The sequence below is a fragment of the Cyclopterus lumpus genome, chromosome 11, assembly GCF_009769545.1.
Source record: "Cyclopterus lumpus isolate fCycLum1 chromosome 11, fCycLum1.pri, whole genome shotgun sequence".
Taxonomy (NCBI): Eukaryota; Metazoa; Chordata; class Actinopteri; order Perciformes; family Cyclopteridae; genus Cyclopterus; species Cyclopterus lumpus.
In genome coordinates this window covers 6,293,874-6,315,978 of record NC_046976.1, presented here as the reverse complement: position 1 = coordinate 6,315,978, position 22,105 = coordinate 6,293,874, and the positions used below count along the sequence as shown (strand labels likewise).

Genomic DNA, 22,105 nt, shown 5'->3' with positions numbered 1-22,105 from the left:
ACAGCCCCTAAATAAGATCTGTGGAGTGTGACTGCTTTGAAGTAACTCATGGACTTTGCGTACGCTCGTGGCCCGTAGGTGAAGCTACTTTCTGGTGTAGCTATTTTCGAGCATGTCATTTCAAGTCTTGCTCTGCAGAGTTTCAACCTCTTAATGACATGGTTCAAGACTATGTGAGCCGCAAGAGCATGACTGAGAAGTAGAAGAAAAAGAAAAAGAAGAAAGAAAAAAAAAAACTGTCCAACCCCTCTGAAGATTTCCTGTTTCATGAAAGTACACATACTGTGTGAGTCACATAGGGCAAGTCCTGCCTGGTGTGTTTACTCTGCAGCTTCTACCCGGAGCCGTGAAGGCGTTTTTTTCCCCTTCTTTTTCGGGGAGGCGGGTGAAGCAACAGGCGGACCGAAGAGAGTCCGCGGACTCTGGATATTAACCCGGTGTCAAGGGCTTCGGCTAATTAATGAGAACGAGGTGTATGGTCCGTCTCTCAATGGAGCTACTTCGGTTTTCGGTTTTTTGGTGTGGAGCGATACTCTTCGGTAGCGTCCAGCTCGAGGAAGCGGGTGAGTTGAACTTCTCTCCGTCGACCAAAGTTTGTCAAAGACGCGGCTGCGCGCTGATTAGCGTCAACGAGGCGTTAGCGAGCGTTATGAACGTGCTCCATTTGGGCAGCACATGACGCACCGGCGGGTGTTTTAGTTTTAGGTTGGTTTTTTTTGTACAACGGGCCTGTGGTATAGTTTACATTACAAATGAATTTAATTTAAAAAAGGACGCAGCTCCCGAAGTGCGCAGGTTCTCGAACCTTTTAGTCGTTTATTCAACGAGCCTTTTGTCGTTCTTGCGAGCACGTTTCGCTTTCCCCCGAGCCCATAGGAGAAGAAGTAACATGTGTGTTCACACCGCTAACCTCGAGTGTGTGTTCGCCGAGCTGTCCGCTGTATCTGAGGACATCACCTGTTGTAAGTGTCAACCTGTAAAGGGGCCCCCCCCCCCCCCCGGAAGACAGCGTTGTACCTTCATCAGTCTCAGTCCCGGCGGCACCAAGTGGCTTTGGCTGCTCCTAATCCTTTCTCTCCCCCGCCACCACCCCATCTCTGCAATTAAATGTAGCCCTGGGTGACACTTACTAGCATTCATCCCTTCCATTGCCCGCCCCCCTGGGTTTAAATGGCCTGCTCTTTCAGAGGAGTTGCTCTAATGATATAATTACTCCGGCTCAACCACCTTCCCACCACCAGTACTCCGGCATGGACGATCCCCTCTGTGCTGACTTGCTTCAGAACACATCAGCAACCCTCCAGGCAGAGTTTCTTTCTCTTTTTTTAAATTGCTCTGTCAAAAAGTTTGGAGTTCAAGTGTAATATTTGTATGTTTTAAAAATGTGTGTGGGAGTTAAAATGAGGCCAGAAAGCAATACCCGTCTGCAATATCCTGCTCCGATTCCTATGAAGGCAAAGGAACAGGGCACTCTGCTCCTAGAGAGGCTGCTGCAGGTTGGACAGTATTACTGCTGCTTGGGAGCTGCAGGTCTATAACCCCACCCTGCAGGTTGGGGCGAAATAACACAGTAGGCTTTTTGTGCAAGAGCTTTTTCTCTCTCACACACACACACACACACACACACACACGCTCCCTTGCGTCTCAGTGTGAAGTCAGAGGCGAAACTGACACTGGACAGACTTCTTCACTGTCTCCTGTCAAGAAGTCTGCTTTCAATTGCACTTCCCAGTCGAACTACAGAAGGGAGATGTTACCCACTTTATCTGTAGTTTTGGTCACGAGCTGCTGTATTCTGATGCAAAAGGGACATGTTCGACTTCCTGTGCACATGGAGTCGGCTTCCAGTCGTCGTGTGGCTCTGCAGTTTTACTACAGCAGCCCCGTCACGTGTTCCTAGTCTCCTCTTCCTCTGTTTTTGCGATTTGGCTATTTTTATTTCAGTTTATCTTTCCGAGCTCTTAAGATTGGGAAGGAGTACAGTCTTTGTCTTTCACTCTCTCCCGCTTTGTTTACTCAATAGACAGCAAGTGGCCTAACATGCCACTTAAGTCCACGGTGTGTGCACTTGTACAAACTCTTCACAAAATCGTCATTTCATTTCCTCATGACGCTTCAACCCATGTTGATCCTGGGAAAATTGGAATGTCCTCTTTTTAGGATCCTTTCCAACTCCTAAAGCCACAAAATCCACTTTCCACTCGTACTTTTATGTGGCTGAGAGGACTCCCTCTGGTAAAAGGAAAAATCTGAGAAGACAGGAGATATTGTTCACCTTTCTGGCCGCTCTGTCTCTCGTTTCTGTGCCAAATGGAGGTATGCTTCCCGCCTGATTTTTATCATTAAATGCCTCTCAATGAAAGGACGGACTGCGGTCAGAGAGTTTCTGTACTAATACAAACACTCGCCGACACTTACACACACCCATTTATTTCTCATTCCAAACACACAGAGACAGCAATACATAATGCCGTCCTGCCTGTTTTTTTTATCTTCATGAACAGAGTTGGCACAACACCTCTCTAGATGGGGCGCCTACACATCGGTTTGACAAATTAGAGACTCCTCAGCGAGGAGATGCATCCGTGTTTCCTTTGTTTGTTGTTCTTGCCTGTCTGGCAGTTGTCTCCCTAGATGATTATCAAACCCACAGGCACTCATCACACAATCCTGTCTGTCTCACTGATACGGGTCTGCCTGCCGGCAAAGTCAAGTCTGAACAGGACCAAAGGAGGTGGATGCCACCGTGCACTGCTCTTATTGTTCTCGCTTCACAGGGGAAAAAATCTAGCACCCCCCCCCCCCCCCCCCGCCCCCCCCCCAGGATGAAATAGTTTGGATTTTCCACTGGTTTGGTTGAATAGCTCTTTTTAATTAGATTTGAACCTTTTCCTGCTGATAACATCATGTATTTTCATGAGGCTGTTTTGCATTTCGGAGTTTTCTATTTGTCCTTTTGTATTGTAAAATGCTGCCTCGTCAATCCAATATTGTATATAAGAAAATTAGTCTTAAGTCTGTTTTTTTCCCCTCTGGACCATTTTTTGTGTACACAACTCACCGTCTTCCCTCTCTCACTTCTCCCCTTTTATTTCTTAACAGGAGCCAATATAATGAAGCCAAAAATACTGTGCAAGTTCTGTGATGTGCGGGCCACCAGCTGCACAGGTAAAGGGAGCTGCAAGGCAGAGTGTGAAATCACGTCCATCTGCCCCAACGACGAAGACGTGTGTGTCAGTACCTGGTAAGTGGCCATTCATCGAAACTCTCATTTCTCTACCAATGAAAGCCAGGGTTATGCAAATAGTTTTAGTTGCTTATAGTGAGAGTAAAAAGAGCATTTTACAAAATTCCCCTTGTGTCATACTACAATTACAAAAATACATGAGGAAATGAGGGCACAATGGATGCTCTTTTAATAATGAAATCGTCCTCCCTCATTTCCTCCCAGGAGCCCTTAAATGTCTTCCTCTACGTGACGGTTCTCTTTAAACACTTTCAGTCAGCGAATCTGGCGAAGACCGTCGACTCGATCACAACGGCACACGAGCGCATAAACATCCTTCGTTCACCAGGGAATCTGACTCTGAGCGTGAGAAGCAGCAGGAGGCCGATTTGTGTTGGTGTTAAAAGCTGAAAGCCGTGCCGTTTTTAATTATATTGCCGCTGTTGCGGGCATTCACTGAGCCGAGGTCAGCAGAAAGCTAATGCCACATGGAAGACAGCACCTCTTTTAAAATGTTCTTCTCAACTGCCGTTTGCGAATGTGACCTCTGTATTGCAGTAATTTCCATAGTGCTGAGACCATGGACTGTTCCAAGAGACAAATATCCCATTCACAGTTCCCACTTTACCACTTTACTGCTTATCCATCGTAATATTTGCACAACTGCAGACCTGCCATCTTTGCGTTGTTGCATGATAATACATTCATTGCCAAAACAACAAGACTTCAGTCCAGTAAATGGCAGTATGTTTTTCTGTTCTCTTTCTAAGGAGGAAGAAAGATGACAATTTTACCATTGATACAGTCTGCCACAACCGATCTCAGAAGCTGCATGGCCTGGTCCTGGATGACTACAACAACAGCAAGTGTGAGATGAAAGAAAGAAAGGGCATGGGCTCACTGTTCTTCATCTGTTCCTGCTCTGAGGATGAGTGCAACGAGCACGTCTTCTTTAACTCCTGTAAGTTACCACACACTTATTCCACAAATCCTTTTATTTTTAACCACTTGAGCCTTGTGAGTTTCTTCAACTAATGTATTTTCTTTTCGATTGTGCCATATTTTGAAGATAATAGAATTGCACTCCGGAAGTACCACATTAAGGTGGATGTATCATGCTCCATTTTCAGGTTCAAACTTGTATTTTGGGTTTACTACTATAACATGTTTACCTGCTTTATTTTTTACATTACATTACATGTCATTTAGCTGACGCTTTTATCCAAAGCGACTTACAATAAGTGCATTAAACCATGAGTCCAAACTCGGAACAACAAGAATCAAGCAAGTACAATTTCTTCAATAACGTTAAACTACAGAGTACTATCTGTAAGTGCCATTTAAGTGCTACTAAAGTGCTAAACAACAAAGTGCTATCGGTAAGGGACATTTAAGTGCTACTAGAGTGCTACTACGGCTCTACCTTCCCTATTCAAGGTATAGTCGAAAAAGATGCGTTTTTAGTTTGCGACGGAAGATGTAGAGACTTCCTGATGTCAATGGGGAGCTTGTTCCACCAATGAGGAGCCAGCACAGCAAACAGTCGTGACTTTGTTGAGTGTTTAGCTCGAAGTGAAGGAGCTACAAGCCGATTGGCAGAAGCCGAGCGAAGCGATCGGGCTGGGGTGTACGGTTTGACCATGTCCTGGATGTAGACCGGACCCGATCTGTTCGCAGCACGGTACGCAAGTACCAATGTTTTGAAGCGGATGTGGGCGGCCACCGGTAACCAGTGAAGGTCGCGGAGGAGCGGAGTAGTGTGGATAAATTTTGGGAGGTTGAAGACCAGTCGAGCAGCTGCATTCTGGATGAGCTGTAGAGGTCGAATGGCATTAGCAGGTAGACCTGCCAGGAGGGAGTTGAAATAGTCTAGCCGTGAGATGACCAGAGCCTGGACCAGGACCTGTGCCGCCTTCTGAGTGAGAAGAGGTTGTATTCTCCTGATGTTGTACAGCATATACCTACAGGAGCGTGTTGTTGCGGTAATGTTGGCAGTCAGGGAGAGTTGACTGTCGAGTGTCACACCGAGGTTCATGGCAGTCGGAGACAACACTGAGTTGTTGAAGTTAATAGTCAGGTCGTGGGTGGGAGAGCCAGAAGTTCAGTCTTGTCCGGGTTAATTTTCAGGTGGTGTGCGGACATCCACTGAGAGATGTCAGTCAGACAGGCAGAGATTCGTGCTGCTACCTGTGTTTCAGATTGGGGAAACAAGAGGATCAATAGGGTGTCGTCAGCGTAGTTGTGGTAGGTGAAGCCATGCGAGCGAATGACAGAGCCGAGAGAGTTGGTGTACAGAGAGAAGAGAAGAGGACCAAGGACTGAGCCCTGAGGGACCCCAGTAGTCAGAGGACAAGGCTCAGACACAGATCCTCTCCAGGTTACCTGGTAAGTGAGGTAGGATGAGAAGAGTGAGAGTGTGGTGCCTGAGATACCCAGGTCCTGGAGGGAGGAAATAAGGATCTGGTGGTTCACTGTGTCAAAGGCAGCAGAAAGGTCCTACAGACAGTATTTTTCTCACACTCTCTGAATATACCTGAAACCCTCCGTTTTAGCACCCGTCTCTTTAAGCCCTCTTTCCGAAAAAGGTCTAGTCTCAATGGTCTTGTGAAAAAGTATGGTGCACCTTTTAAGCCGTAGGAGATGGGGGGGAGGGGCCGTATATTCTAATGAGTCTGTGTGTAACATTGGAAAAGAAGCCACGTGTGAACGTGACGCTAGCTTAGCCAAGTCAAATAGATGTCGGCTAGCCTTGCATTGAACAGACAGACACTTTTTTTTTAAAAGTAGTACACAGTTCCATAAGTTCCTTACTTGTCCATCTCTTTTGCATTCCTCCAGAGTAGAGTAATAGTCCAGTAACACTGTCAAAATGGGACTCTGGTTCTTACATCTGTACTGCATAACATGGGTAATGTCATCGTCCTCGCGGCCAGTTTCATTCAGCTTGTCATGTAAGGAGTCACGCATGAACACAAACACGTGTGCACTGCAGTGCTCTCCAGATACATGATTACAAACAGGTTTGGGGGACATTAGCTCGTAGACTCCAGTTACAACACTAGCCCTGGAATCAGATGTATTTTGACTACAGCATCCAGGCAATAATAACACAGAGGTACACTTCTGAGACCTGGCTCTGCACAGAGAGCCAAATTGAAAGCATCTGCCCAGTGCACACCACGTAATGGAAATGCATTGCCTTACTGTCGAATGTCTGTGCACTGTCTGTGACTAACATGAGCAGTGTAGTAATAAAGGAGCTCCGGTTAAAAACCACAATGGAACAATGGCAGTAAATTAGGGGCACTGTACCTCTTCCTCCTCCAGTGACCAGTGTCCCACTGAACAAACCAGTTTCTCTGACCGAGCTTTCACTTACTCTTTTTCCTATAACTGAAGCCATTCCTTAAGTTACAGGAAAGACTAAGTTGTTTGTCACATACCAGTTGAAATTCCTGAGTTGTTATGGTAACGGTGAACCCTCTTTGCACACCAGAGTTTAAAACCTTTTTTTTTATGATACCAGAAAATACATTTACGAAAAACTATTGTAAATGGCAAGAAGAATACAAAAAGGAGAACTGATGTGAGAACAAGAAGCTTGAGCTTGGCTGTAGTGAGCGTAGCTTAGCATAAAGTATTGAAATGGGGAAATGACTCTGTTCAAAGGTAACAAAATCCATCTGCCAGTACATCTGTTTAAAAAACTAAAGAGTTTCTTGAGCGGGAGCAATGATTAACTGGAGTCTGAACCAGCTGGTTAAGGCATCGCAATCCCCCAAATTTAAGATTAAGAGTCAGGTATTGCCGTTCATAGAATATTTTCTTTTTTATAATGACCATTTGTAAATCAATTACTTACCCCATGTTATCTTTGAATTCTTGAAGAAATGATGACTGTAAATTAACGTTTTGATATAGTTTGCCGTTATAAAACACGCCTCTCATTTACATAAAGACATTAAGACTTTTCTCAGTTTTTTTTTTTATTCTTGAGGCATGCGAGAAAGTTTCCTGAGTTCTCTTCAAGAATTCAAGGTAACACCGGGTACTTAATTGATATTGTAATGGTCATTTTGGGGGTGAAGTATTACTTTAAGTGAGGGGCACAGTGACAGGTTTGTTGTGAGAAATAGTTTCTCACTACGAAAATAAAAACAAACTGCGGGCTGGGGCCATGTTGAGGATTATTTCAGACATGTGGTTTCCTGTTTAGAGAACCAGAAGGATTGACTGGGTAGTCTGCTAGATGCCTTCCCCATTTGTCTGCCTTCCTTATTTCAGGCCAACTCTGCTCTTCACCTCTTCATTTGCCTCGAAAATGAGTTTCCTATTAGTCCTTAAGCAAAATGGGGGCATATTTTTATTTTTTTTAAACTAAAATGTTCAACCAGAGTAAAACAAATAAAGGCCTGTAGTAGCTGCTAGTGGTTAAATATTTAGGAACGTTGTGTGGCAGGCAGTTTAGCAACAAGGCAATATAAATGATTTCAATTTAGAATCAAACTGTGGACCAATTGGGGGTTTCTTGTTTAGTCTGTTGTGTCTGATGATATAGCTTTTATAGGTCTTTTTATGACTGCAGCCCCAAAAACTGGAGCATAAACACAGCACAAGTATAAACTTTCACTGTTTGCCAAAAACCATAGCAGCTCCCAGACACAAATTATAAGAATACTATAAAGAAACACAATATGTGGTGGTCTGGGTCAGGGTTTGTGGCCCAGACACTAACTTTAGCTTTCTGATGCTTTTAGACATTCCACCGCGACGGCTCCTGTTCCTCTGCTGCTCTGAGAATATTACTTTACTCTTACATAAGTGATACGGAGTAAGAGTTTGAGATGGATTGCTGAAGACTGTTTAATGGTAATGCTCATCTTGATCGCCTGATCTTGATCAGCAGGTGCAGTTTGCCCAGTGGTCATGAAATTGTTCAAACCTCCTTTTTCTTTTTAAGAGTGGATGTCACATATTATGTCGCGAACAGATCCCATGCAAAGTTAATGCACAGACGCGAATTCGCGTTGGGCGGTGCGATGGACGCAAATCGGGCGGCGCGAATCATTCACCTGAGGCGAAAGCCAATCTGCGTTGAGATGCTCCGCCCGTCACTGCCCTGCCATTGTTGAATCAGAAGAAAATAGAGGACACTCTGATCCTCGCGGTTTGCGGACACCCCGAGCTCTTTAATACAACTTTGTTCGATTTCTAGAAATCGAATGATGCTTGGAAAGCAATTAGTGATGAAGTGGGAATACCTGGTAAGTTTTTATTGTATTTATATGTGTTTGATTCTAGCTATTCTTTATACTTTACTATGAACCAAACGCCGGCATATATGTTTCATGTCAGTGGAGGTATGCCGTAAAAGGTGGAAGGGGCTCAGGGACTCGTACCTAAAGGAAAAGAGGAGGTCGACGGACAAAAAGAGTGGCTCAGGAGCAGGGACATATAAAAAATGGAAGTACTCTGCGGTCCTGTCTTTCCTCGATCCCTTTATTACCCCGAGGGACACTAGCGGTAACATGGGGCGGGGGGTCGAGGAAGACGGGACCGCAGAGTACGATTCTGGACCAGTCCAGGAAGACGGTTCAGAGGCAGCGGCAGGGCCATCACAGATTGACAGTGAAGGTCAGTTGACAAGTGAAGTGAAGTGAAGTGAAGACTGATACAGAAAAGGATTAGTATGGCTGGAAAAGTAACACTAGACCAAAGTTTATGCTATTGTAGTTTCTTTTGCTAGTAAAAGCTAGGTTTAGTCCATTGTTTATATTATAGTTTAATCCTCCAGAGAACAGGGTACAAAACTTACCGGTACTTTGTTTTGCTATAGAATAGGGATTTTTTGGAGTTTTAACATGGATGTAAAAACAAACTATATACTCTCATAGTTTCAACTATATGCAACTTTAATTGACAACAAATTTGATCGTATTTGAAGAAAAATAACTATAATTAAAGTGGCACTTTTGGTTCATAAAATTGTTTTATTGTTAATATTTAAAGATGACCCAGATCAGTCAATGGAGGACATTGAGAGAGAGCCTCAATGTACTACTCCTCCTGCTGCTGCTCACTACAAACCACCAGGTATGTGCATGATTATAATTTATGCATTAATGGTATGGATTTCACTATGACAAATATTAGCTTTAAAAGCTGAAAGCGATGGAATGCAATAGTTTCACAAAATATATATGGTGTTTCCATTTCATACAGGAAGAAGGGCCCAAAAAAGGTATATTTCCAGTCAGAGGAAGAGGGAGATAGAAGAGCAGCTGCTCAGTGCTTTAAGAAGTGCCTCTTCTGCTCCACCACCATCCGAGGATGAGCTATTTCTTAAAAGCCTGGTTCCTTCCCTGGAAAGACTGCCACCCCAGCAGAAGGAGTACGTCAAATTTCAAATTCATAAACTCATTTATGAGGCCAACACTGTGTTGCTGAATTTGGAAAATGTGGAATAAATGTCTGGGGGACAATCTTTCCAGGGAACTAACCAGTTATGTTGTGTCATACTATGTTATGTTATAATATGTCATCCTATGATATGTTATGTTGTATGTTATGCTATGTTATATTGTGATAATTCAATAAATGCACTTTATTTATGGTTATTTGTCCATGTTATTTATTTTAGTTTTAAAAGAAAACTCTTGACAAACAAAGGGAATTTTGATCACTAGTAATGTGTGGTTGGCTCTTAAAAGAGCCGTTTGGATGTGCTTGGGCATTACAAGGTGTCTTGCCATGAGACAGTTCCTTCAGCAGAGAAGAAGGATGTGAAGGCCTCCCTCACCCTGATGGCCTCTTTCGCTGAGTTATTGGCAGCAATTATTCCAAGATCTGGCAGTGGCTCCACCTCCAACCGGTATGCTCACTGCAGTTTGGATGTCCTCCGCAGGAAGTTATGCAGTACGCATGTAGCCTTCACACACTTCTCCTCAACTTCTGGTTGGAGCTCAATGGCACGCCTGTACATCCTCCACTGAGAAGAAAGGATCCCAAAGGCATTCTCCACAACCAGCCGAGCTCGGGAGAGACGGTAATTGAAGATCCGGCGCTCCCTCAGAAGGTTTCGGCCGGGAAATGGCCTCATGAGGTTTTTCCTCAGTGGAAAAAGACGTGAGGCTGAGGTCCTCGGTGAACGGCGCCTGGTAGTGGCAGGTCAGCAGGCAGTTGGAGGTTGACAGATTTTAATGCTTGACCAAAAGCTGAGTTGACCAGAATCCCACCATCACTGGTTCTGCCGTAGCCCCCAACATCAATCAGCCGGAAACAATATTGCGCATCAACTACTGCCAGGAGAACCAATGAGAAGGTTCCCTTGTAGTTGAAAAACTGGGATCCTGAATTGGCGGGGGCTTTGAGGACCACATGCTTTCCATCCAATGCTCCACAGCAGAGAGGAACATTCCAACTCTCTTCAAACTCCACTGCAATTGACCTCCAGTCCTCTGTGGTGGGCACAGCCATGAACTCCTCCACAAGGCAGTCCCAAATAGCTGTGGCAACATCTGGGACAATATTAGAGACAGTGGAGACCCCGACACGGAAGCTGTTGACAATGGTCCTAAATGAGTCCCCAGTAGCAAGATATCTACAGCACAGAAAACATTCAATTTAACAGAGTTGTAGTGAACATAGGTGTTAATAGTAGTAGTTTTGATATGGCTTCCCAGATGCTATGCATGAATAATAAACATAAATGCTGGTGAGTTTATAAAATAAGTTATATAGTATGTAGATATATATATGTATAAACAAACATGGCTGCTATATATAATGTTATTTTGAGTATTGTTGGAGACGAAGCATAAATATATTTAATGAAACTGCCACTCACCGGAGACAGATAGACAGGCGCTCCGCAACTGAGATTGAACGCCTATAATTGGTGTCCAACCGAGAGATGCTGGCACCGATCCGAGCCAACAGGTCATCAAACTGGCTACAAGTCAGCCTGAAGTAGTGCTGGAAGCGGCAGTCATCCAGACGCAGTTCCTGGAGAAGACGGTGAAATTCACCGAGCTGTGTGCGGCGACGGGCGATGTTATGAACCCAAATACGAGGGCGTCTGATGTTCTGACGTTTGTGGTATTTCCACAAGTATAAAGTAGAAATAGTGGTTATTTCTTTCATGGTCAATCCGTACACCCCAGCTTGTTCACTTCGCTCGGCTTCTGCCAATCGGCTTGTAGCTCTGTCACTACGAGCTAAACACTCAACAACGACTGTTTGCCGTGCTGGCTCCTCATTGGTGGAAAGAGCTCCCCCATTGACATCAAAAACACATCTTTTTCGACTATACCTTGAATAGGGATGGTAGCGCCGTAGTAGCACTTTGGTAGCACTTAAATGTCTCTTACTGATAGCACTTTGTAGTTTAACTTTATTGAAGAAATTGTACTTGCTTGATTCTTGTTGTTCTCAGTTTGGACTTATTGTAAGTCGCTTTGGATAAAAGCGTCAGCTAAATGACATGTAATGTAATTTCTTGGCGGACGGCGGAAGTTATAACTGTTTTTATGGAGACAAGCCACGGAGATAAGCCACGCCCCCTTTTCGCGTCTAACAGCGTCTGCGCATTGACTTTGGGATCCGGTTGCACGTTTGGTGTGAACGCAGCATAAAGAGCAGCGGATAATTCTCTATTTTTGTCAACACCAGTGTTTATTTATGTAAATTACTTAATTGTTAATGTAAAAATGTAATGGATGAGCCCAACTCGTCGATTATAAATGTGGATGTTTTCATCATCTTCATCTCTCTGGCTTCTGTTCCCACAGACATGGATTCCCAGGTGGTGGCGGTCATCTTAGTGAGCCTGGTGCCGCTGCTGGTTATGGCCGTCGTCGTCATCACTTCCTTCTACTGTTATCGGGTCTACCGCCAGCGGCAAGCCAGCTCCAAGCGCAAGAGGGGTCGTCTGGACTTCAGTGACGCTCACGCCATCATGATTGACGACGAGGGCTCAGACAGTAGCTCCACGCACGCCAACAACCTCAACCACAACACGGAGCTGCTGCCCATCGAGCTGGAAGTCCAGGTCGGAAAAGGGCGCTTTGCGGAGGTTTACAAAGCCAAGCTGAAGCAGGGCTCCTCAGTCAGCGAGGAGCAGGGCTTCGAGACGGTGGCCATTAAGATCTTCCAGTACGAGGAGTACGCCTCCTGGAAGAACGAGAAGGAAATTTTCTCAGACGCAGACCTGAGGCATGACAACGTGCTTCACTTCCTGACAGCAGAGGACAGAAAGGCGCAGAGGCAGTGCTGGCTGATCACGGCCTACCACCCACAAGGGAACCTCCAAGAGTTCCTGATTCACCACATCGTCAGCTGGCACGACCTGTGGCAGCTGGGGGGTTCGCTAGCGCTCGGAGTGGCGCACCTTCACAGTGACCACACCACTTGTGGCCGCTACAAGGTGCCTATCGCGCACAGGGACATTAAGAGCTCCAACATACTTGTGAAAAGCAACCTGACCTGCTGCCTGTGTGACTTCGGCCTCGCCCTCCGCCTGGACAACGCTCTGTCTGTGGATGAGCTGGCCAACAGCGGACAGGTAAAGCCTTCTAATCATACATTTGGAAGGTTTATTTGCTTTTACTGTGCTTTTAATCCCCTTAGAGATCAAATTATTTTTTAAATCCTCTCCTGTTCTAATGTGAGCTGGCGCCCCAGACACAGGCCATTCCGAGCGCTGCCATATCTCGAACAGATCAATCAAACTTTTAATTTCTTGCCCTCATCACACAGATAGGGACACCGTCTCTAAATATTTGGCACCCTCTATATCTTGGCCCCGGGCTGATGGAAATCATGTTGTAAGTGTTCTGAGGTGGTCGCTCTATTATAATCGCAAAACAAACAGGCTTGATTGATTCTTGATGGACTCATTACGCTGATGTAACAGGCCGGAGTCATACTAGACTCCGTTATGGAAATGAATCATTATAAAAAAGAGCCTCACCCCATGCTGCGCAGCACAGCTAGTGCATTGTAAAGCCCTTAATGCATTTTGAGGAAGCGCCAGTGAACACAATTTCAATAATGTAAAGACAAGAGACGTGTTGTTGAGCTCAGAGCTACCTTTTTGTTTTTCCAATTTATTTTCTACATCAATCGTGTTTTTGATTTGATTGAATCACTTGATTAATGCAGGTAAATAACTCTTGCTGCTCAGATGCTCTACATAGCTGGGCTTTTTTTTTCTCTGTGGCATCATGAATCTTTTTTCACCCTGTCTTTTCCCAGGTGGGTACAGCCAGGTACATGGCCCCCGAGGTCTTGGAGTCCAGAATCAACCTGGAAAACATTGAGTCTTTCAAACAGGCCGATGTTTACTCCATGGCTCTTGTGCTGTGGGAGATCATCTCCAGGTGCAACGCAATTGGAGGTAAGATAAGACACGCACATGTTTGTAGGATGAAGTGCTGCTGGTATTGTCTCCTCTAAAGCAGAGGGGTTTTGTGTATGCGTTCATCATGATCAATTGTGTTTTGCGTTGTACTGCTTTAAACATGACACAGTAGCTTGGTACCCTCACTGTGCACACAGTAAACATCACCTATGAGGCCTGTAAATATCCTCAGAAATATTAAAAGAAAAATTACTTGACCTCTAAAGAAAAACGGGCACATTGACAACTCTAACCAATCAGGGATTTGAGTGTGTGTGTGTGTGTGTGTGTGTGTGTGTGTGTGTGTGTGTGTGTGTGTGTGTGTGTGTGTGTGTGTGTGTGTGTGTGTGTGTGTGTGTGTGTGTGTGTGTGTGTGTGTGTGTGTGTGTGTGTGTGTGTATGTGTGTATGTGTGTCTCTTCCACGACCCATTTATCACTGTGGGAACAAAATCCAAAAGTGTCAAACACACAATCCATCTTGTAGAAGTCTCAAGGATCAGCCTTCACTTCACTAATGTACCGTTACTTGTGTTTGTCATTCTGTAGCGAAAACAAGGCCAGGATATGTGCAAATAATAGAAACGGGCGATTATCCGAAGGCAAACCACGGGGCAGTATTTCATGTCGACACTCAAGTCGTTTGTTTTCACTTCCCTTCAGTGTCTCTGTGGTCCAGTTTGTTTCTGTGTCTGCTCCCGTCTCCATTGTCTCAGAGCCGTGATTGAAAGCCGAGTTCGGGCATGAGCGCTTCCACTTTGGCGATTTCCTGATTTTTGCCCCCACGACCACCCCATAGGGGGCCCTCTTAAAAGTTACGTTGCGCAAGAGTCCTCTGAAGAAAAGAAACATAGCAGATTTACCCACAGTCACCCTTGCTTTTCTTTCCCAACAGCAGGAATATGTGTGCCCTGTGGTTGCACCTTTTGACAAGAAAATGGACTATTTCCTGTTTCGCAAAGAACACAGCCCCTACGGCACACTGTTCTTAGACCGAAGTATGGATGTCTCCTTTAGTTGAGAATGTTTTGTGGCTCGTGTCTCCTGAGAGCGGACCAGGCAGGATGCATGGTGGTAGAGATGGACTAAACGAATCCAGGCGAAGTTATCGTGGTTTCCTCCTGAGGGGTTTGAGGGACAACAGCTTTATTCATCCGCCTCCATCCATTTGTGGTATTTAGGATCTCGACAAACAGAAACACTGTACACGGCAGCAAACATTATTTTAGATCCAGTTCAAATGTTTATCCAAGTCCCTGCCCATAAAACTTCAGGAGACGTTCTCACATTGAACGGTTTCACAGCCGGCCTTCTGCCGCGATAGAAGGTAGAAAGAGAAAGGTGCGTAAATAAGATGCAGTCATTTTGTTTTGATTCACTGGCAGCTAGAAAAAAAAACGATCTCCACGTGGATGTTATGCTGGCAGAGATGTGGTATTGATTATGCAATCAGAGCGCCACAAGAGTTGAGCTGCTTTTGAGTTTCATGCGTTCACACTGCCGGCCTCTTGTTTTTCTTGAAGTTGCCAAAGTGAGTCACTAATGACACCATGAGAACTCGCCTCCTTTGAGACTAAATATGAACACCTGGGCACATTCAGAGTGACACATCCCGGGGCGCCGTGAGAACGGCTGGGGTGAAGCCCCGGTTTCCTCTGGTCTCCGCTGCCACCTTCCCCCTGTGTGTTTGTGGAGGACAGATGTCTGATCAGCGCTCTGCGTCTCAGTGGCAGGCAGCCACGTAGCCACTCTGTCACAGTTCCTGGGGCCACGGTCTGATCTGAGATCTGCCAGGCGAGAAGAACACAGCCGTCTGTCGACAGCACCAGTCAGCCAGCCATGAGCCGTCACTCTGCTTTCTTCATCTTCCAAGACAACGGAGACAGAGTGGGAGAGAAACGGAGATCAACACACCTTGCAGAGAAGGAAACCATATTTATTTTTTTTTTATCTCTGCCTCAGTGCTCTAAATTGTCTCGCCTGTATAATTTAGCTGGTCCAGATTTAGGGCTTGGAAAGACTATGAGGCCATTCCTCGGCCGGGCGGGGCCACGTAGGGGAATAATAGTGGAGTGGTGTTAAATGTGGAGCTGCAGACGGAGAAATGCCTTCTGTCCCTAGAGGGAGAGGTTGGGCTAGACCGGAGAGGTTAGAGCAGCTGCTCTCCAGATGTCAGAACATCCACTCCTCTCTCTCGTGTGTGTGTGTGTGTGTGTGTGTTTGTGTGTGTGTGTGTGTGCGTGCCCAGTTTGGTTTCACCGAAGCTGCATACAGTGCGAGTAGTTGTCGTCTTTAATGGGCTTAGGTGAAGGTGAGGGCATGTATCGGCTAAAGGTAATGGTAGGGTAAGCCTCCCGGCTAAGGCATTGCCATATGTACGCAAGTAAGCTCTGCAAACGTGTAATGCCCATGCATCTGTACTAAATGACTTTAACAACCTGCGAGTTACACAAAACAAGTGTCGGAGCCACCGCAGCCTAATGAAAACCAGCAGAGGCAGCTGGGAGTGAATTAGCCGGGCTGTTGTTACAGACTTTTGGGAAACAGACAATGTTATTGTGATCACGTTACTCATTTATTTCCTGGCAAAGTCTGTGCCGTTCTGGATTTTTCCTCCTTTTTTCTGCATTACTGATGTGTTTAGGTAAAAGGATTTGTTCTTTTTTATATATATATATATATATATATATATATATATATATATATATATATATATATATATATGCTTTTTGTTGAGCGTAATTAGGCAACAATAATTTACAGGAGGGCAGCATAACATTTAGGATGGTTTGTGTTTCTGCTCCGGTCTGGCATTGATCTCTAAACCTATAGAGCCACAAGCAAAGCGGCATCAGTGCAGCACGCGGTCGTTCCATGAAGGACATGAAAGAAGCCTTCCAGTCATTAGCTTCAGAAACATGGCTGAACCGTCATGGAGTTCCTGTCTGCTGTTGGAGCTGAATTGAACCACATTTCTTTTGGCAGCCGATTCCCAGACAGTTTCTACAGGCATGGCTGACAACGGGCATGGAAAGTAGACATTTAGGGTGGTTTATGTGCTTGCTGTGCAAAACTTCCCATCACGACATGTCAGCTGTCGTGGGAGACATAGTGTAGGTTCCTCATTGTTACTGAGCTGCACTTGTTATATTGCTTTGCAGAAATCCTGTCAATATGCACTGTGTGACTTTTGCAAACCCCAGCATTCCTGGCTCTCCCTGTGTTGTCTTTTCAATCGTTTTTGGTTGTTCAGAGTTTAATTCAAGGTTTGCCTAAAAAAAAAAACAACAACAACAAAAAACATATTTTCCTTTTTTAAAGCCGGATTGGCCAATCTTTCCATCCTGGATTACACACTTTGTTTGCACAGCAAAATGCTCAGTAGTATGATTCATACATTTTGGGCCCATTGTTTGGAGACCAACACATAAACATGTTTGCCCAAAGTGGATTTTCAGTCCAGAACACAGTTAAACACTCCCTCTGACCTGTCAAAACAAACTACTGACTGACGGGGGGGGGTTATTTTTTACCAAACCAGAGCTGCACACAAAAAAAGAAAAGTCCTGTGTTGCAACAACCTGTGTCCCAGAAGCCTCTGATTCCTGTCTGCGGGCGTCATAGCTGCCTGTGAGCGTCTTTTCAACATGTTTTAAAAGAGTGAAATGAGGCTGTCGTCTGATTCATCCCACAAACTACAGGAACAGGTTCTACTAAAAGTCAAATACTCCCCCAAGTTGCAGTAGACTAATGGACCCTTTTACAGAGCAGCCATTTTGGTGTTGTTGATCACATTGACTATACGGTCCTGTTCCATTTAGGTGGGCCAGGGTCCTGGTCTTATGCAAGCTGGCTCACTGGCATGTATGTGACCTCCTAGAATGGGACCATAATGAATGTCATTCCTTACACCTGGGTCTACCCTGCAGTGACTTGTCAAAATGGCCGCTGTGAAAAAGGGGCCCGTTACGAGCAGTTCCCCTGTTCAGTGTTACTGTATGTTCTAGCTTGATGACACTGAATAGCAGCTAAAGCACTTCACTGTAAGTCGTTTCACTGTCGCACTGCACATTTGTTTTTGATTCCCGTTGTCAGTGTTGGTCATTAGTTATACATGTCTGACTTCTTGAGTAAAAAGAGTCCTGAAGAGTTATTGTGCAACAGCTCATTTCACTCAGTCGGGTTTCAGCTCGCAGTTAAAGTAACAAAGTGCCACAATGTATGTACTCTAGAAGTACATATCCGTCTTTCTAAGGGGTGGTGTTATGAAAGGTATCCATTCTGAAGTTATTGCAACACTAGTGAGGGAATCGCAGTGTTCAACAACAGTGACGGTCGATTTAAAAGCTTTCGAAGCAGCGTAAAATAAAGTGGAAAAATGTGTAATCTGTTTGCTGTTTGAAGGCTTTTGTCTGTCTCTGTAGAGGCGTGCTCCGCTATTTCATGTCCGGGTCGTCTTTTTTAATTATGAAAATCCACTTGAACTCTTCCCGTCAACGCGCGCCTCATGAGGCTTTCCTTATCTCTCTGGATTCTCTGAAACTTGTGTTTTCTTTATGCGAGCCCTCCACGCTTCAAAGCGATTTTGATTTGTTCTTTAACTTGAAGGATGCATTAAATCCATGCGTTTTCTGCGTTTGACCCACGGTTTCCGGGCGATATCCTCCACGCCAGTGCTTTTGAAATCTTGCCATGGGTAAAGTCAACTGGTAAATTGCTTTTGACAAGCACTCTGATCTTGTAAGAGAGAGCCGACACAAAGCCAGAGCTGTGTTGGTGAGATACTTTAAGCCTGACGACGCTGAGGGTACAAAAAAAAAGAAGTGTGTCTCTTCGGTAGCTCTTCCCCTTGGCCCCTCTTTCAGCAGTACAGGGTTCTTTAGTTGTTTTGTGCTGCTTCGTGCGGTTTTAATTTTGGGCGCACAGTGAATCCTTTGAGCGGTTGTTGTTGTTGTTGTTGTTGTTGTTGTGGTGGATGTGCTGTGGGGCACCGCCATCTGATCTCGTCTCTCTATTCAACGGAGCCGTGTCTTTCAGTAGATGGGAATCTTTCTCCAGGTGTATTGCTTGTATAAAACAACCAATGATCACCTGTTGGAAAAGGTCACGCGCTAATTCTTCTCTACGTATTTTTCATGTGTGTGCGTGCAGAGGTGAAAGAGTACGAGCCGCCCTTTGGGAACCTGAGGGAACACCCGTGTGTCGAGAGCATGAAAGACAGCGTCCTCCGAGACAGAGGAAGACCTGAGATCCCCGACAGCTGGATCAACCACACAGTAAGAGGCATCCACACACACACACACATCCATCCATGAGGTGTTTTTAGTCGTGCCTACAGATGCAAATCTGCTTTTGAGTCAACCTTGGCACATTTACATTGATGTCGTTTCATATGTCCATGCTTATTGTATGTGCACCGTCCCCGATAAATAATCAAACTAATTAACACATAAACAAGTCCTGTTGGACAACCTACAAACTGCAATGGATACAACTGGCAACAAAAAACAATTGACGGACAACACACGAGGAAAAGAACAACACACAGTCTACCTGTTGCTCTTTGTTTAGTATTTAGTGATGCACCAGAACAAAGAAAGGTCCATCCCTAGTATTTAAGATCCAATGAGTAGCAATTACAAGATTCGATTAGCAGAAATGAAATGTACTACTCATAACTGTGTTTTCATTATATGATCACCGGGAACTAAGAGTCAGTGTGTTTTGTGACTTTAGAAGAAGCAGTTTATAACTACACAGGAAGTTCGCCATGTTGCACCACCATGTTTCTACAGTAGCCCAGAGCGGACAAAGGCTAGCTTTAGAGAGAGCCTTTGGTTTTCACGTTACCTGAAGGCCTCTGTAGATCAAGGTATTCAGGTGGTTAGTTTAGATACACTACATATTTTTGACAATTTTGCTGTAGTAGTGTCTCTTTTGTATTACAGTAAAAGTACCCTGCAGGGTTTTAGACCTCCATATTCCTGCCAAGGGTTTCACACAGCAGGGAAGACTACTGCGAGCTCGTAAACATAGATGTAAACAATGCACAGTATTAAATACTTAAAGAAGTGGCTTTGTACGTGTTTCATGAGGAAGTAAAAGCACTCGACACATTTGTTGGACCTCAAGGTTGTTAACACTAAATGTAAAGCTTACTTTTGTACTTTCTGGCATTTCTGTTTTGTATTGTGAAAGGCAATCTCTTAATTATTTTCCATTTAAACAAATGTGATGTCAATTAGGCAGTAAAACCTTAATGGAGGGAGGACATATTGTACACCAGCTGCTGTAGTTAGTCTGCTGGTACGCAGACCCAGATTGACACACGTAAATACACGTGAACATTCGTCGTTTCAGCCCGAGGTGATGATATTCTGTCTGTCAGACTTGCCCCGAGTCTGTATTATTGACTGATTATATGTGGGCTCCACCGCTCCCCGTGCAGGGCATCCAGATGGTGTGCGCCTCCATAGACGAGTGCTGGGACCACGATCCGGAGGCCCGTCTGACAGCCCAGTGTGTCGCCGAGCGCTTCAGCGACATGGAGTACCTGGACAAGCTGTCGGATCGCTCCGACTCAGAGGAGAAGATCCCCGAGGAAATCTTGATGGTGGATGAGAAGTAGAGCTCAACAGAAACACTGCCCCCACCAGGGTGGCAGAGGAACTACAGCCAAGCTGGGCGAGAGAGGGAGAACTTCCAGTGGATGCCGTGTTCGCGCTGGGTTCGTCAGAAATGGGTGACTGAGGAGCAAACTGGACCATCATGCCGATAAGACGGAACTGATACCAGAGATGGACTTCCATACAGATCAGAGCCAGCATGACTATAAACCAGTGACGGTTGATTTGTTTTCTTATTCATGCTTTTAAAGACTGGATCATGTTATAAACAAACAGGGAAATTACATTATAAAGCTTTTTTTTAACCAAATACTATTTGCACTTTATCAATATCCATGCACAACAAATGATATATATTCAGTGTCTTTTTAAAAAAAATTATCTGACAATACATTTCAGGAATATGAACTAAAGGGACAGCTTGTATTTAGAAAAGAGGATAAAGGATTTATTAAGACGGTTAATAACACTAATAGCCACCTGATAGCTTCTAGAGTGCATACTTAAACGTTTTCCGAGGTGGCCTTGGATATGTCTGTGGGACGGTATTCAAGCTGCACGCATAATTTCTTGTGGCATGAAATGGAAATTACCCTCAGCAAAGAAAAAAAAAAACATCAGAGGCAGAGAAAGTTGATTTTGTATATTTCAAGGACTATGATTTATGAAATAAAGACAGCAAATTTAGGCTTAAAGGTTAAAAAAGGGAACTGTGTGTACGTGTGTGTACTAGGAAGAGTCTGGTCTCGGTTTGATCAATCAGGCCAAGAGAATAAAGGGAATAGAGATGTCTCTCACAGACTCTTAACAGGAAGTTCCAGTCTGCTGTGTATATGCTATAAAAGCTGAACTAGACATCTTATGATAGAAAAGATCATTCTGCTGACTGATCAGTCTTTTTATTTTGTATAGAATTGTAAAGCCATAATTAAAAGTGTTACAGGTCTCAGTGTGTCAATCTGGTGTTTTTAATACCATCATATTGCTTTGTATTTGTGCCACTTCCATATCCTCAGGGTGCTGTGTGACATGATTGTCCGACCGGCTTTACAGCCCATGAGAATGTTGCAGCAAAAAGAAGCACAACAATATCCGGTGTCCTCCATAACCGCTGTACTTAAAGCCTTCTTATGTCTTTCTAACATTAAATCAAATGAGTCACTCTTCAAGCTGCTAATCCTGCTGATCCTCCAGAGAATCTGAAGACGTCTGTGCAGCTTTATGCTCCTAAGTCTCTCCGGCTCTGGCAGTCGCCCACATATAGAAAGGTGTGGGCAGTCACCTCCAGCATAGTTGTACATATACTTAAGTAAAAGTACTAATGCTTACATTCTAGGCTCAAACACACGTTTTTAACTTTACTCATTCTACTCCTGGGAATGAGAATTTCTATTTAACAATAAGAAATAAAGTATTATGTGATACCTGACAAAAGTATGTGTTTTAAGGCCTCCAAGATGCTTGTGGCGTTGTTATCCAGAAATATATGAGATTTACTTTGTGTGTGTGCTGGATGAGGTTCAGGTGGGGTTATGCAGCTCCACACAGGGTTTGGCATGATGTGTATGATGGCGGCCGACCTTTCATCCTGAGCCCACAGCTGATCTGACTCCTGCCTGTCCAGGCCACTATGTGTCTGTGTGTGATGCAGTCAGCTGCTTTCAATGCATCCACCTCTATTTCTATTTGGCTGTTTTAAAAAAAAAAAAGACCAGGGGTGGGGAAACATTTTGGATTGTGGGCCTTAAACCGGAAGACGAGTTAATGAGTAGTTTTCAACCACTTGGACTGCAAGACAAATCTGTGTTTCTAGACCTGCAAACCAAATGAGCAAAAGAAAATGAGTATGCAACATT

At 44.6% G+C, this 22,105-nt stretch overlaps 1 protein-coding gene across 1 annotated transcript; it reads left to right on the top strand.

Moving 5' to 3' along the window:
* Positions 1 to 282: 282 nt before the first annotated feature.
* On the top strand, positions 283 to 21,195 carry LOC117738694 (TGF-beta receptor type-2-like). The gene is made up of 7 exons (XM_034544727.1): positions 283 to 563; positions 3,103 to 3,244; positions 3,997 to 4,187; positions 12,016 to 12,788; positions 13,481 to 13,622; positions 18,775 to 18,899; positions 20,072 to 21,195. The coding sequence occupies exons 1-7, from the start codon at positions 461 to 463 to the stop codon at positions 20,249 to 20,251; spliced, it is 1,656 nt and encodes a 551-aa protein (XP_034400618.1). The 5' UTR covers positions 283 to 460; the 3' UTR covers positions 20,252 to 21,195.
* The last annotated feature ends 910 nt before the right edge of the window (positions 21,196 to 22,105 follow it).

What these genes read in the sequence shown, in the direction of transcription:
- LOC117738694 (XM_034544727.1), top strand. Translation starts at nt 461, where the DNA reads ATGAGAACGAGGTGTATGGTCCGTCTCTCAATGGAGCTACTTCGGTTT. An exon ending in AGCTGGCCAACAGCGGACAG is followed by an intron (nt 12,789 to 13,480) that starts GTAAAGCCTTCT and finishes GTCTTTTCCCAG; the next exon opens with GTGGGTACAGCCAGGTACAT. An exon ending in CAGGTGCAACGCAATTGGAG is followed by an intron (nt 13,623 to 18,774) that starts GTAAGATAAGAC and finishes GTGTGCGTGCAG; the next exon opens with AGGTGAAAGAGTACGAGCCG.